The 15,001-nt window shown below is 46.9% G+C and overlaps 1 protein-coding gene and 1 long non-coding RNA gene across 3 annotated transcripts; one reads left to right on the top strand and one right to left on the bottom strand.

The window, feature by feature from the left end:
- Positions 1-254: 254 nt before the first annotated feature.
- CST3 (cystatin C) lies at positions 255-4,454 on the bottom strand. Its single transcript, XM_047746591.1, has 3 exons — positions 4,133-4,454; positions 1,393-1,506; positions 255-594 (listed from the first exon to the last, which is right to left on the bottom strand). The coding sequence occupies exons 1-3, from the start codon at positions 4,370-4,372 to the stop codon at positions 511-513; spliced, it is 438 nt and encodes a 145-aa protein (XP_047602547.1). The 5' UTR covers positions 4,373-4,454; the 3' UTR covers positions 255-510.
- A 358-nt stretch (positions 4,455-4,812) lies between these two features.
- LOC125109549 (uncharacterized) lies at positions 4,813-10,138 on the top strand. Of its 2 annotated transcripts, none has more exons than XR_007130274.1 (3): positions 4,813-4,884; positions 6,445-6,522; positions 9,375-10,138. It is a non-coding gene; the product is annotated as an uncharacterized LOC125109549 (long non-coding RNA). The 2 variants fall into 2 exon arrangements; XR_007130273.1 differs by lacking the exon at positions 4,813-4,884 and adding an exon at positions 4,914-5,327.
- Positions 10,139-15,001: the final 4,863 nt, after the last annotated feature.

The following is a 15,001-nucleotide window of genomic DNA, read 5'->3' as shown; positions in this document are numbered from 1 at the left end:
TCTTTAGGATCAGCAGCTTAGGTCCCTTCTTCTCCCCTGCATGACTTCCAGAAGCCATCATAGTGGGAGGCCTGGGTTCCCAGCCTGCTCCTTTCTCAGTCATCCCCAAAGTGGCAGCATGCACCCCTGACTTCCTCCAGGAACCTGTCAGTTCTCTGCTCCTTGTCTGGCCTCTATAGTCAGTGGGAGAGCTCTTAAAGGCATGACCCAGACCCTTCTGTATATATTTCCAAGACAATAAATAACTCAAGAAGTAGCTGATGTTACTTTTTATTGAGATAGAACAGAATACATGTACTGCATCCTGGTGCATTTGGAAAGGAATTAAAGGAGTTACAGTTGCTTAGCTGTTCAAAAAATGTCCCAGAATAATTCTCCATTTGCCCCTTGGGACTAGCACACTGAGGGGGTGTCACTTGGACAAAACCAACCTTCTAAAGGTTAGGAGCTCTACAAGGGGGTGGGGGTGGGAGAAAGGGGGTTGAGTGGCCCAGTCTGTCACAGGGTCCTCTATGCCTTCTGGCAGCTGGACTTCACCAAGGAGGTCTTGCCCAGCCAGGGGACAGTGTATATCTGGAAAGAGCAGAGCGTTTTCTGTGAAAGGGAAGAGAGAAGGATAGTTAGGGTTGCAATGGAAAAGGAACATGCCCAGCCTCAAGGTGTCAGAAGTGGGGGTGAGGAAGGGTGGTGGTGGGATTCTCAGTCCCCACCCTGCTGATGCCCAGAACAACAAACAGGGGTTGGCAGTGACCTCTCATTCGCCCTACCCACCCCGTAAGTCCAAGACATAAGATCCTGCCCCCTGACTCCAACCAGCAGTATCCCACAAACTCATCCCCTTGCACATCCCTTTAAGGAGCAGCCTGTGCAAGATCAGAGCCCCTGAGGGACAGGGTGCTGCCCCCAGGTACCCTGCACCTCCAGTGGGCCAGCACTAAGACAGGTGCAGCAGGAAGGATCAAGGGGCTAGGATCAGAGTTCTGAAATACGTAAAGACACAGAATGGGGTAGCTATGGGGAGAGTGTGCCCCCCCAACCCCAAGGCCTTCCCTATGAGAGAGACTAGTATTTGGTGAGCAGGGCAAGACCAGAGGATCTGGGCTGCTTACAGACCTCTAATTCCCTCTAATCTGTTCAGGTGGCTGAGGCTGGGATTAAGGGTTCATCTCTTTCCCCAGCAGGGGATTAAGGGTTCATCTCTTTCCCCGTAGCTGCTCCTTATCCCATAGGCCACAACCCACACAGCACATGGTGCCCCAATTCACCAGCTAAAACCCACTCAGAAACTCAAACTGGTCATGTGCACACACATACGCCCTTCCCCCACGGACCCTGACACACGCACACCCACACCCCCAGCACTCACACACCATGCGCCCCACAGGCAAATACCATCATCAGGTGTGGCTGGTCATGAAAGGGACAGCTGTCCAAGTTGGGCTGAGACTTTGTGCATCTGGTTCGTCCGATCTCCACCTCCAAGAAGTAGTTCATCCCAGCCACGACCTGCACATGTCAAGAACATAACCTGTTTACAATACTGACCAATTTCGTACACGGGTACCTTCTGCTACTAAGCCCTTATGCCAGAATTCACGGCTGTCAAAGCAGGTATCCCAGAAAACCAAAGGTACCTTCTGAGGGCTGGTCCACTCACCATCTGACTTTTCAAACACGGCAGACAAGTCTTTAGGATCAGCAACTTAGGTTCCCCCCTCTCCCCTGCGTGACTACCAGAAGCCACCACAGTGGGAGGCCTGGGTTACCTTTCAGGTGTCCCAGAAAACCAAAGCCACCTTCTGAAGGCCGGTCCAGCAACTGGGCCCAGACCCTCCTTGTAACTTGTTCAAAGAAGGGCTCCAGAAGGTCTCAGGCATCCTGGCAGGAGGAGAAGCAGGAGACGGAAAGTGGAAGCCAGGGACCAGCATGAGTGTTGAGTAATAAACTCTCCAGTGCCGGGAGCCAGGGCTGGGTCTGAGCACACAGCCAGGGCTCTGTGCTGGAGCAGAGTGGGTCTGGCTCAGGAAGACAGTTGTTATACACTTAAGCTAAATCCAATTAATAGGGTCAACCCTATAGATCTTCACATTTCTGCAGTGTAGCAAAGGTTTATGTATTCCCTCATTTCACAATAGGAAATGAGAGCCTTTCTCTCATGCATCCGTGTGCTCATACACACACACACATGCACACATGTTTTAGGCTAATTAAGACACTGCCCCTGGAATGCCTACCTTTTTAGTATCATTTTTTTTTTTTAAAGAATTTTAAATTTATTTATTTGACAGAGAGAGTGCACAAGCAGGGGTAGCTGCAGGCAGAAGTAGAGAGAGAAGCAGTCTTCAGGCCAAGCAGGTAGCTCGATGTGGGGCTCAAGCCCAGGACCCTGGGATCATGACCTGAGCCAAAGGCAGATGCTTAACTGAGCCACCCAAACGTCCTTAAGTGTGTGTGTGTGTGTGTGTGTGTGTGTGTGTTTAAAGATTGCATTTATTTATTTGATAGAGACAGACACAGCTAGAGAGGGAACACAAGCAGTGGAGAGTAGGAGAGGGAGAAGCAGAGTCCCCACTGAGCAGGAAGCCCAATGTGGGGCTCGATCTCAGGACTCCGGGATTGTGACCTGAGCTGAAGGCAGATGCTTAACGACTGAGACACCCAGGCGCCCCCTTAACTGTGATTTTTTATGGGAGTATTCTGAAGTGTATCACACACCTGTCTTTTACACCTGAAAATATAGGATAGAAGCATACCAGAATTCCAGGACAGGCTGGCAGAAGCGGGGGTCAGGAGCAGTTCACCCACCTTATCCTTTGGGTGTTGGTGATGGTGGGGCCATACTGGGGTAGGGAGTATGATGGCCTACATGAGAGGCTGCTCCATGGACGTGCCCTGTGGAGGGAAGTAACACTCCAGGGGCCTTTCCACCAGCATGTCTGGACCAGTTTGAATTCATATGCCTGACCCTCTGCTCTGAGATGCACTGAGTATCACAGGCCAGCTCATCGACCCATCTGTGTTTGCTGACAGCCTCTGGGTGCTCAGGGAGGATGTTTGGTATGGGCCCCAAACTCTTGCAGATTGAGGATAAGGAGGCTAGGTTAGTTTAGTGGCACCTGTTGAGAGGAGGCTTGGAGGAGAACGGGCCTCTTCTGAATCACCCCAATCACTTTCAGGTTTCCCTGGAGAAACCCAAACTGAGACCCAGTATGCACCAGGACTGGCTGGATCCTCCAGAAATGTCAAGTTCATAGAAGGAGGGGCTGCTCCAGAGTAAAGAAAGTTGCAGGACAGTGGTTGCAGCACATGGCCTGGCAGTCTTGGGCTATAACGGACATCAGTGGGACAATCAGTGACATCTGAGTATGGGTTATGCATCTGGTAACTGTGTCAGGGTTGGTTCTGATTTCCAAAGCGTTATTGTGGGTATGTCGGAAAACACCCTTGTTTCTACGAAATACACACTGAGGTGTTAACTCTCCAAAGACTCAGGAACAAATAAATATATCCCCGTACACACACATATGTGACCCGTGTAAAGCAAAATGGCAAAATCTTTAACATATAAAGAAACTAGGCGCAGAATCTACAAGGCTTTTATGCACTATTTTTGCTACTGCTTTGTAAGTTTGAAATTAAAAGTTACAAAAGTGCTTAAAAAATCATTTAGTGGCAGGGCCAGGGGGGCAATCAGGTGTGGGGTCCTTTTTTCCCTCGCCCGTCATTTATTTGACAGCTCACAGAGCCTCAGGATCCCCAGACGCTGGGCGCGAAAGTAAGGGAACTGCATGGTGCCCTGACCTCCACACCGCTGCCTCTGGCCAGGATGGAGTTTGAAAACACAAATGAAGGCCATGGGGATGACCCGCTGTGCCAGCTGGGACCCAGGCACTCCGGGTGACAGGCATGCGTAGGGCAGGCTATGGGCGACCAGAAAGACCAGGGACACCGCCCGCTGAGGAGCAAGGGAGCGTCCGCAGTCTCCACCCAACCTCTAGGGGCTCGGAGACTGATCCCTCCCAGATGCTGGGCGGACCGGTAGGGGCCGGGCTGGGGATGACGGGCGGCTGCGCCCCGAGCTCAGGGCCGCCCCGCTCCCACAGCCTGGCCCGCGGCACCCGGGGGTACGCACCTGCTTGCGGACGCGCACCACGCGCATTGCGCGGCTGTGGTACGCGTCGTTGCTCGCCTTGTTGTACTCGCTGAGGGCGAAGTTCAGCGCCTGCTGCACGCCCTCCTCGTTGACGTCGGCGTCCAACAGGCCGCCCACCATTGGAGACTTGCCATTTTTCCTGCTTGCCCCGGGACCCAAGGCCACAGCCAGGGCCAGGGCGGCCAGCAGGAGCAGCGGGGTGCGGAGGTGCCCGGCCATGGTGTGCTCCGAGGCGAGTGAAGCTCAGCAGGCGGTGATCCAGCAGCTGCGAGCTACACCCAGCTTCGCCGCCGCGATTTTATTCCCCCAGCCCCGCCCTCGGGGCTCCGGACCCACCCCGGCCCCGCCTCTTCCTCCCCCGCCCGCCCCTCCCCAGGACCTTATCCGGCCCCCGCGGAAGTCCTGCCCTTCCTCCGAGGTCCTACTTCTGCTCCTTGTGCTCCCCTAACCCAGCTCCTCCCTCCCAGTTCCAGCCCTCTGTTCTGAGTCGGTGCCCCCACTCTCCCATCTCTGGGCCTTATTTCCGCAGGTCAGTCTCTTTGTCCCTCCTCCAAGCTCCGCCCCCTTCCCGGCGTCTCCCATCTAAGTCCCGCCCCTCTGCTGTGAGCGGTTCTTGCCTCCCCCAGCCACGCTCCCCAGCTTCTCCGCCCCAGAGGAGTGCGTCCTCCCCATCTCCTCTGGCGGTGCCCTGAGTCTGGCGCCTCCTCGCCAGTCCTAATCAGGCGCTGGTGGTGCGTTCCCAAGTCCAGTCCAGTGTAGAAGGTGTCACTCCTCCCAGGGCCTGCAGTGCTTGTAGGAGAAAGGAGAAGTAGCGCTCTGGGCTTCTTGAGTGTTGAGCCTTGGGTCTAAGTGTAGGAATCCCCAGAGTAGGAGGTAGGTTTCAGAAGCTAAGGAAGACTGCGCTCTGTTCTGGGGAGTTCTTTTGCAAAAACATAGATGAGTTAACCTTTATTTGGGAAAAGATCTTCGGGTTCTCTTTTTTACAACTCATTTATTTATTCAACCAACAAACCTTTCTGGAACTTCTGCTTAGCCACGAGGTCTCCAGCCTGTACATGAAGAATGGGCTAGTGAGCCTTGGACTTGTTGTCACAGGGCAACTGCCCAATGGAGATGCAATGTGAACCATGTGTGACTTTGCTTTTTCTAGTAGATTAAAAGGAAGAAGACATAGGTGAGAGTGAGTTTAACATTTTTTATTTAACCCAGTATATCCAAAATATTATTTCAACATATACAAGCAATTGTTTAATGAGATATTTTTATGTCTTTTGTGTATGTGCTAAGTACTTGGAATCCTGTGTGTACGTTTTACACACACAGCAAGTGTCCATTCAGACTGGTCCCATTTCAAGCACCCCATGGCCAAGTGTAGCTGGTGGCTGTGATATTGCATAGGTTTAGGGTGTGTGTGTGGGGGGTGGGGAGCAGTGATCAGTAAATACCATTAATGAGTGATAGGTGCTCTGTTGGAAGCGAAATAGAGGGGGTTGATAGAGAGAGTTGCTACCTAACATGGTCAGGGAGAACACAGGTATTTCAGCCAAAACCTACAAGACAAGAGGTCTGCTGAGACTAGGGAGAGACATTAAGAACACATGGTAGCTGGGTACCAGGTGGGCTAACAGAGCACCCAGCTCAGGACTGTGTAGGCCTGTGCTCTAATATAGCTGCAAAAGTGAGTGGGCAAAGACTGTTTTAGTTATACAGAAAGGAGGAGATACACAGAGGAGGGTAAGAGAGGACTTCCCCTGGCCAGGTACTACTAGTCCTACTACTACTACCACTTCTTCTTCTTCTTCTTCTTCCTCCTCTTCTTCTCCTTCTCCTCCTCCTTCTCCTTCTTTTTCAAAGATTTTATTCATTTATTTGAGAGAGAGCCAGAGAAAGAATGAGAGGGAGAAGCAGATGACCCACTGAGCAGAGAGCCAGACACAGGGCTTGATCCTAGGATCCTGAGATCATGACCAGAGCCAAAGGCAGAGGTTTAGCCAACTGAGCCAACCAGGTGCCCCCTGGCCAGGTACTTCTGAGCAGGAAGTGGGGATTGGTTCTAATTGTGGTTTCTCCACCCACGAAGGACAGCTGGAGCTTCCATCTTAGGAGGGTATGTCACACAGAGGGTAGGCTGAAATGTAAGGGATCCTCTTATCTTCTGTCCCCTCATGGGAAGGAAGTGCAGGGCACCAAATAACGAGCATGATGGCTGAAGTGAGTGTGGTGGAGAGTTGTGTCTTGACACATGCCGCTGCATGTTGGTTACACACTGCCTATTCGTAATTCTCTGTTAGGACTCTGACATGTGCCACATCCCTAACCCTAACAGAGGGTACCTACCGAAGATACCAGGGCATCCTGCAGTGTATCAGGTAAGAACTGAAAGGCTGCACATCTGCCCCAGTCATTTGAATGACCTTGGGTAAATGTAACAGATTTGGAGAGGTGGGCTTCTTTGTTAATAACAGTGTCTAGGAGTCAGAACCCACAGAGATGAGCAGGTGGCAGTGGTGATTCTTCAACCTGGTTTAAAATGATGGAGCAGCCCTCATCGGTAGCCCGCAGCTTCAAGTATAAGCTAGCAGAGACCTAGACAGAAATAGTAAGCTCAAGACTGAGGCAAGGGGCTTCCAGCACCCATGCACTGTGGAGAAAAGAGCACATGTGTCCAGGAGGCGAGCATGTTTCTCTTCTGCCAGATGAAGGGAAAAACCCTGTTTCCACAAGGCTGCTCATGTGGCTGTTGATCCCATGATCTGAGTAGTAGAGAAAGAAATTAAGCGAGAGAGTGACAGACGTTCTCTGTAATAAATAATAAGCAGATATTCAATAATGCTATAATAAATAAGTGACCAAGTGCATAAAACGTTGCCTGTAGTAGCAAGTGATTATATCAAGTTGACCCAGAATGGAGTGTCTGAACATTTGGGCTTCTAAAACTTGCGCTTAAACCTTGGTGTAAAGTACTTAGGGCTCTGATAGGGATTGATGCCATGTCATTATGAAACTGATACTCACAGGTAAGCCTGTTGGCAGCCCCCATAGAAGGAGGCAAGAGAGAGTACAGTGGTCACTATCTGTTTTACATTTGCATAAGAGAATCTTTTGGAAGCTTTTGCCCAGGGTCCACCGTGTAAACAATCCCCACTGCTTTACAATACCCTTTACTTTCACAGCAGCACACTGACCGGAGCAGCTCGGGTGTCTGCAGCACCTCAGCCAAGGGGGTGGGGGCTGGGAGAGGACATCCAGGGACATAGGCCAGTTGCTTGTGCAGCTGGGTGCTCTGAAGTCTCTCTGGGCTACAGTCCTGGCGGTAAGGAAAATAAGACGGATCTGAGTCAAGTTGAGCAACACCCTTGACATTTCTGCAGTATGGTCAGTTTCCTTTTCTAATTCATGGTGAGGTTATTGCTCTGCCTTTCCTCTCAGTGTTTGTGCAATTGAGTTCCAATTCATTTACCAATTGGCGCAGGGCAGAGGAGGGATTGTTCTTCCTGCCTGGGATAACATTGGAACTGGTGCACTGGGTGCTGGATCTTGACCTCTGAGGCCACTGAGGGCAGCCCTGTCCTCTTCTGTCCCTTGGTTTCCCTTCCTGCCACTCACAGAGGAGCTGGACCTAGTGACAAGAACTGGCTGAGCTTTAGTGATGTTCCTCCAAGCTGTCTCTCCACTAAGCTTGGGCCTTGCCGAGGCTTGTCCCTGCCCAGCTGGCCTGCTAACCCTGTCCTAGTGAGAATCCCCCAAACTTGACATCTGGTTAAGTTCATTGTCCCCAGTTTTAATGTTTAGTTCTTTGCGAGAGTCTTGTTAGGTCAGTGTAGCAAGAATTTACCACCACTGTCCCGCCTTGGCTGTAAATCCCCATTTAGTTTTTGTTGTCTTCAGAGTTGAGCTTGGTGTTTCCCTCCTGTTTGGATAATTGTGATCCCTATTGCAATAGTATTGAATAAAGTCTTAACATTTTAGTAAATGTCAGAATAATGTATCTTTAGCACTGGGACCCAGCCAGGCCAGTGCTCTGTGCTATCACTGGTTTGACTGGAGCTTAGTGAAAATACTGTTGCCAAGTAGGAGCCAAGGGGCCTATGATACTGGAGGGGAGGAAGAAAGGGAGGCGAGATGTGGAAGGGCAGATGGGGAGGGGAGGGGAGGGGAGGGGAGGGAAGGGCCGAGGGGAGGTGGGGAGGTTGGGAGGGCAATGCATTTTCCCTGTCATTGTATTATGATCATGTTCAAATGTGCAACAAAGTTAGAATTTGATCTCCATCATCCATATTCCTACCACCTGGATTCTAGCATTAATATTGTACTTTACTTATTTATCATATGTCTATTCACCTGTCTATTCTCTATTCATCCATCAACCCCTCTTATTTTCATGCATTCCAAAATAAGGTAAAGACATCAGTATAATCTCACCTCTAAATGCTTAAGCATGCATAACATGAACTAGAGGACAACATTTATTTATAGACTTTTTCATTTGTTGTAAAATTTACCTATAGTAAAATGCACAAATCTTAAGTGTACATTTACTTAATTTTGACAAATGTGTAGCCCTGTGTAACTTATCCCCTGTCAGGTACAGAACATGACCGTCAACCAGAAAGTTCCTTCATTCTCCTTCCCAGTCATTTTGGGCCCTTATCCCTAGAGACAATAGCTGCAGTGATTTTATTTTATTTTTCACTGTAGATTAGTTTATAATTTTGGTTCCAAACCACCACAATAAAGCAAATAACAAAATAAAGTGGGTCAAATGATTTTTGTCTTTCTTTTTTTTTTTGGTTTTCCAGTGCATATAAAATTTGTTTCCACTATACTGTAGTCTATTAAGTGTGCAACAGCATCATAGCTAAACATAATGCATGTACCTTAGTAAAAAAATACTTTGTTGCAAAGATTATTAATTGTCTTCTGAGCTTTCATGAGTCTATCTTTTTGCTGGTGAAGGGTCTTGCCTCCATGTTGGTGGCCGATGACTGATGAGGATGATGGTTGCTGGAGGCTGGGAATTTCATAAAGTAAGACAGCAATTAAGTCTGCTGCATCGATGTCCATCCTACTTTCACAAATGATTTCTCTGTAGCACGCGATGCTGTTAGATTGCATTTTATCCACAGTAGAACTTTCAGAAGTGGAGTCAATCTCTCAAACCCTGCCGTTGCTTTATCAACTAAATTCATGTCATATTATAAGTCTTTTGTTGTCATTTCAGCAATCTTCGCAGCATCTTTACCAGGAGTAGATCCCATCCCAAGAAACCACTCTCCTGGCTCATCTGTAAGAAGCAAGTGTGAAAGTTTTATCATGAGATTACAACAACTCAGCCACATCTTCAGGCTCCAGCAGTAACATCAAAGATCACTAATCAAAGATCATCATAATGAGTCTGATCATAATGAAAAAGTTTGAACTATTGTGAGAATCACCAAAATGTAACACGGAGACATGAAGGGAGCAAATGCTGTGGGAAAATGGCTCCAACAGACTTGCTCCAGGCAAGAGTGCTGCAGACCTCCAGTTTGAAGGATGCGGTGACTGGGAAACAGGATAAAGCAAGGTTTGCCTGGTTGGCACGGGGAGTCTCCTCTGGAAGTCTTAGGAAAGTCTGAGGCACAGGAATGAGGCCTGGCTGCCACACTGAGGAGGGCAGCCCTTGATTACTTAGAATGGTTGCTTCAGTTTCTCTTTCTTTTTCCTTTTTAACTTGAAACAGCTTCCTCCCGTCTCCTCATCTTCCCTCCCCTGCTTTCCTCCTTTCCTCCCTCCCTCCTTCTCCTTCCTTCGCCCACCCCCCCAAGCTATTTTTAATTTTTGGAAAAAAGTCAGCACCACGAGGTGAGGAAAACATGATTTTGAAAAACAGCAGATTTATGCAACTCTCCCCCATATTTGAAAATAAGAATTTATATTTTAATCCAATGAGCACAATGTATTTAGTATAAAAACAAATGAGAACACAAAGAAAAGTATAAAGAATATGGATTCTGTGCGTGTGTGTCCCTGGACCTGTATTCACTGAATGCACAGTTGACCACGCCCATCTCATGTGATGATTGTAATTCAATGCTGCTTTTCTGCATCGTCATTATGTCATGAACATTTTCTTTCTTTCTTTTTTTTTTTTAAGATTTTATTCATTTATTTGACAGAGATCACAAGTAGGCAGAGAGGCAGGCAGAGAGAGAGAGAGCAGGGAGCAGAGAGCCCTATGCTGCGGATTCGGGGCTTGATCCAAGGACCCTGAGACAATGACCTGAGCTGAAGGTAGAGGCTTAACCCATTGAGCCACCCAGGTGCCCCTGTCATGAACATTTTCATGTGTTAAATCATCTGGGAAAGCTCTAGCAACTACATGTCTAAGTTGCTAAAGTTAGCTATTAATAAATAAGTTATCAATCAATCAATCATATTTATTAGTAACTATTCAATTAGTTATTCCATAGCTTAACTTTCTAACTCTAGACCTTTAGGTAGTTCACAGGCTTTTTTTTTTTCCCCCTAAAATGAGTAATAATAGGATACACACTATTATAGGAAAAAACAGCCTCGGTACATATTTTGGATTATTTTCTTCCTAGAATTGAAATTACCATGTCAGGGAATGAGAATTTCCTGTCCCCTTCTAGATCTTTCTAGCTGAACTAAGAATCAAATTGACAAGATAGATTTACAGGAGAAAATCAAATTTAATTTTGTCTGTATGGGGAGCCCACACAGATAAGAAAATTCCAAAGATGGTCAGGCAAACTGAAGTAGCTATACCATCTTGAATTCAGGAGAAGGGTTATGGTCTAGGACTTCAAAGGGAAAGAATATTATCCTCAGAAAGAATGAGAAAGAACAAAAGTTTGGTAACGTTCGCTCGGCCCATAGAAACAATGGGACACAGAACGTGTAAACCAAATAGGCCTTGCTAGGTACCTTCCCATCATACCTAGTTAATATCAAAATCTAATTATTTATGGTGGTAGTTCTCTGCTTACAGCAGGCTTTCTATCTAAATTCTTTTTAGGTAGTTGTAGGGGAAGCAAAGAGTTTTCCTCAATATGCTAGGTTTTGATTGTTTTTTTTTTTAAAATATTTTATTTATTTATTTGACACAGAGAGAGAGATCACAAGTAGGTAGAGAGGCAGGCAGAGAGAGAGGGGGAAGCAGAGAGCCCGATGCGATGTGGGGCTTGTTCCCAGAACCCTAAGATCATGACCTGAGCTGAAGGCAGAAGCTTAATCCACTGAGATACCCAGGCACCTGTTTTGATAGTTTTTTAACTCAAAATAATCTTAATTGCAAAGTGGTCCATATTGGAGTGGCCTGTCCTTGGTCCCTACAAAGGTTACAAAGAATTTCAGTTACAGACTGTCAAAGTTCCTTAAAAAGATATGTCTGACTTAACCCAAGTTAGATACTGAAGAGAAAGTTCTCGATCGATAGCAGCATCTTGTGCTTCATTTTACTCAATAATATCTGCAAGTGCTGTTGTCCTCCAAAGTTCAGGCTGGGCCTGAGTCCCCTGGTGGTGCCCCTGAGGGCCTCTTCTTCCTATTACTACACTCTTTGACCTGAGTCAATATCATCATGACAGATCTACCCAGCACTCATTTATCCTCCATAAAAATTGCTATCAGTTCCCTGACTATGGCATGATTTATCAATCACTGATCCAGTAAGTACTCATGCCACACTGGATGTCAGGTACTGACTTTAGAGATCTAAAAGCTCAGGTCCTGCCCTCCCAATGTCCTGGGTCTGATGAGGAGAAACACATATAAACAGGTATTTAAACACAACACACTGTCCCAGATTTCAGGGAGACAGAGACCAGGGATCCAGATTCTGCCTGGGGTATCTCTCAAGGGCTCTCTGAAGGTAGATTAGAAAGGGCAGTATGATCCTGATTCTTTTCTTATTCTGAAACATCAGAAGTGTTGTTTATCTTTGCTGGTCTACATGTGAAGAATTTTAGGTCTGGCTTCCTCCTTGAGAATCTCATCCAGGCCTATCCTAAGGGGTTCACCCAGGCTCAGGCCTTGTACCTCTTTTTACCTCTAGGTGCACCCCTCCCCTCAGAGTCTGGTTCAGTCTCGTGGCTTTAATACCAGCTCCCCCACAGGGCCCCCACCAGGCCCCCACAGGGCCACCAGATAACTCCAGCTCAAACTGCCACCCTACCTCCTGTGATGGTGTGATTTATAGTAAGAGATGTGTATTTGGTTTTAGTCCTTGATTCTGGAACAGAGCTCCTAAAACCTCCAACATTTCCTAAGTGGTGAGAGCATGCAGGTGTCTCTTGTGATGTTAATGGCTTTTGGACCCCCACCTAAGGAAGCAGGGGACTCAACCATGTGATTAGAGGGCTGGAACTTCCAGTCACAACTTCCCTGAATTCCAGGGAGGAAGGAAAATGGGAGCTGAATGAGTTGCCACTGGCCACCGTTTTAATCATTGATGACAATGCAATTAAGCCTCCATAAAAACCCAAAACGGTAGAGTTTGGAGAGCTTCCAGATTGATGAGCACCTAAAGATTCAGGGAGAAGGTGCACCTGGAGAGGGCGGGGACTCCATACCCTTTCCCCCCATACTTTGCCCTATGGATCTCTTCTATCTGGCTGTTTCTGAGTTGTCTTTTTATTCAAAACAAAACAGAATAAATAAACAAAAACATTGAATGACAATGTTACTCTGGATTTCATGAGCCATTTTAGCAAGTAAATAGAATCCAAGAGGGGGTTGTTGAAACATCCAATTTCTAGCAGGTTGGTCAGAAGCACAGGTTGGACATGTGACAAGCATCTGAAGTGAGGGATGATGTCTTGTAGGACTGAGCCTTTAACAATCACCAGGTAGATTGTTAATTGAGTTAAATTTAGTTAAATTATAGGACACCCAGCTGGTGTTGGAACTTGGCTTGGTGGTGTAGAGAAAAACAAACAAAAAAACCCCACATATCTGAACTGGTGACCAGAATTATAAATTGGTACCAGAACCTACCTCCAAATCTGTCTGATGGGCTTTCTGCTTGGGTGGCCCAAGCTACCCAAGCTGGTCATACCCCAAACTACACTGTGGATTGTGTACCTCCCTCTAACACTCAGGTGTTCCCCATTTCAAATAAGGGCAGTTACTAAAAGATCAGTGAAACCCTTCCTGACCTCACTCTTTAACATTATGACACCTTGAGGCACCTGAGTGGCTCAGTGGGTTAAAGCCTCTACCTTCGGCTCAGGTCATGGTCCCAGGGTCCTCGGATCGAGCCCCGCATTGGGCTCCATGCTCGCGGGGAGTCTGCTTCCTCCTTTCTCTGCCTGCTTTTCTGCCTACTTGTGATCTCTGTCTGTCAAATAAATAATAAAATCTTAAAAAAAAATTGTGACACCTGCCCTCTGCCCCCGCCATTCTCCACCTTCCCATTCTCCTTTCCTGGTTTATTTTTTCCATTGCACCTTCTGAATGGCTAATTTATATTTTTATTTTCTCTCTCTACAACTAGAATGTAAACTTCATATTTTGTCTGTTCTGTTCACTGTGATTCTCAGTGCATGGCACATAAGAAGGATCAGTGTTAGCTGCATTAATAAATGAACTGGAATAGCTCTTGTTACTGATTGGTCTATCATAGCCACTGACTCAGGGAATGAACAGGTGAGCTCTTGGTGCACTACCATGGCCATTGTTCTATACTGGGGAGTCCTGAAGAGGCTGGACAAATTGAAAGTGCAGCTCTGTTGTGTTGGAACTTTGCAACAAACTCGGATATACTCATTGCAAGAGAAGCCAATAGCTCAAGAGACAAGGGTTTAGAAAAGAGAAAATGAGAGATTTATTTCAGGTGTTATCATCCAGGAGCGGTGGCAGGCTCAAACCTTAACATCAGACCTCCCACCAGCAAAATGGACACTTACAGTTTTGTAGAGAGAGGTTCAGAGAGGTACTTGTAGAGAGCACGTGACCATGGGTGGGGTTGTACGTGCTTAGCCCAAGATCTTGGGCAGAGAAGGGGGCTGGTGGGGCATGGTCTTCTAGGCATTTCCTTGCTATCAGGGCTTTTCTGGTCTGGAGGTTGGGACATTTTGGTCATTGCAAAACATCTTTGTCAATGCCTCAAGAAAGTGCGATAAGAAAGAAGCACAATGGGTTTTTATTAGAGCATGAGTTAAGCAGTTTTATTTATTTCTGTTTTTTTAACTATCGGGGCCTAGAGTTGAGCAAGAGGGCTTGCTGACACTCTTAAGCTTGTTTTTGTTGTTTTTGAGAAATTGATGTCAACATTTCCTTCCATTACAGCTTTAGTCTTATGGAATCGGAGTTAATTATTTCAGTGAGACAAGGAAGGGTGAATCCCCGAGGGACATGGAAAAAAGAAGTAAAGTTGAAAACAGTCATTATACCACTTGTTTTTAATGTCTCAAATTGTAGGAAATGAAACCTGCATGGAGAGCTAAGTTTATATTAATGGGGTAAAAAGAGGGCTTGACAGGGCTGCCTTAGGGAAGTCAGTGTCTGAATGTACTTGTTTGACAATAGCTGGTTATTAAGGTACCAACAGTTAAGAGGTAATTCCATTCTCCTCTGGTTCTTGCCCTGCTCCCCCAGAAGCATGTTTTCTGCACCAGAGGGACATCATGAGAATAAAACCGCTTCATGTTGAGCTCTTCTTCTTCTGCGCTAGGATTGTGAGGAGTGACTGACCATATCCTTTTTCATTTGTGGGGGTTAGGAATCATGTAAGTCTCTAAGGAATTTGGAAGCAAGGTCTTCAGAACCTTGAGGGGCTAGCTGCCGTTAAGATAAGTTACTTTTAGTCTTTAATAAAACACAAGCATTAAGGCACTGAGGCAG

Source organism: Lutra lutra, chromosome 9 (assembly GCF_902655055.1).
Source record: "Lutra lutra chromosome 9, mLutLut1.2, whole genome shotgun sequence".
Classification (NCBI taxonomy): Eukaryota; Metazoa; Chordata; class Mammalia; order Carnivora; family Mustelidae; genus Lutra; species Lutra lutra.
The sequence above is the reverse complement of the archived record's forward strand: the minus strand, read 5'-3'. Positions and strand labels throughout refer to the sequence as shown.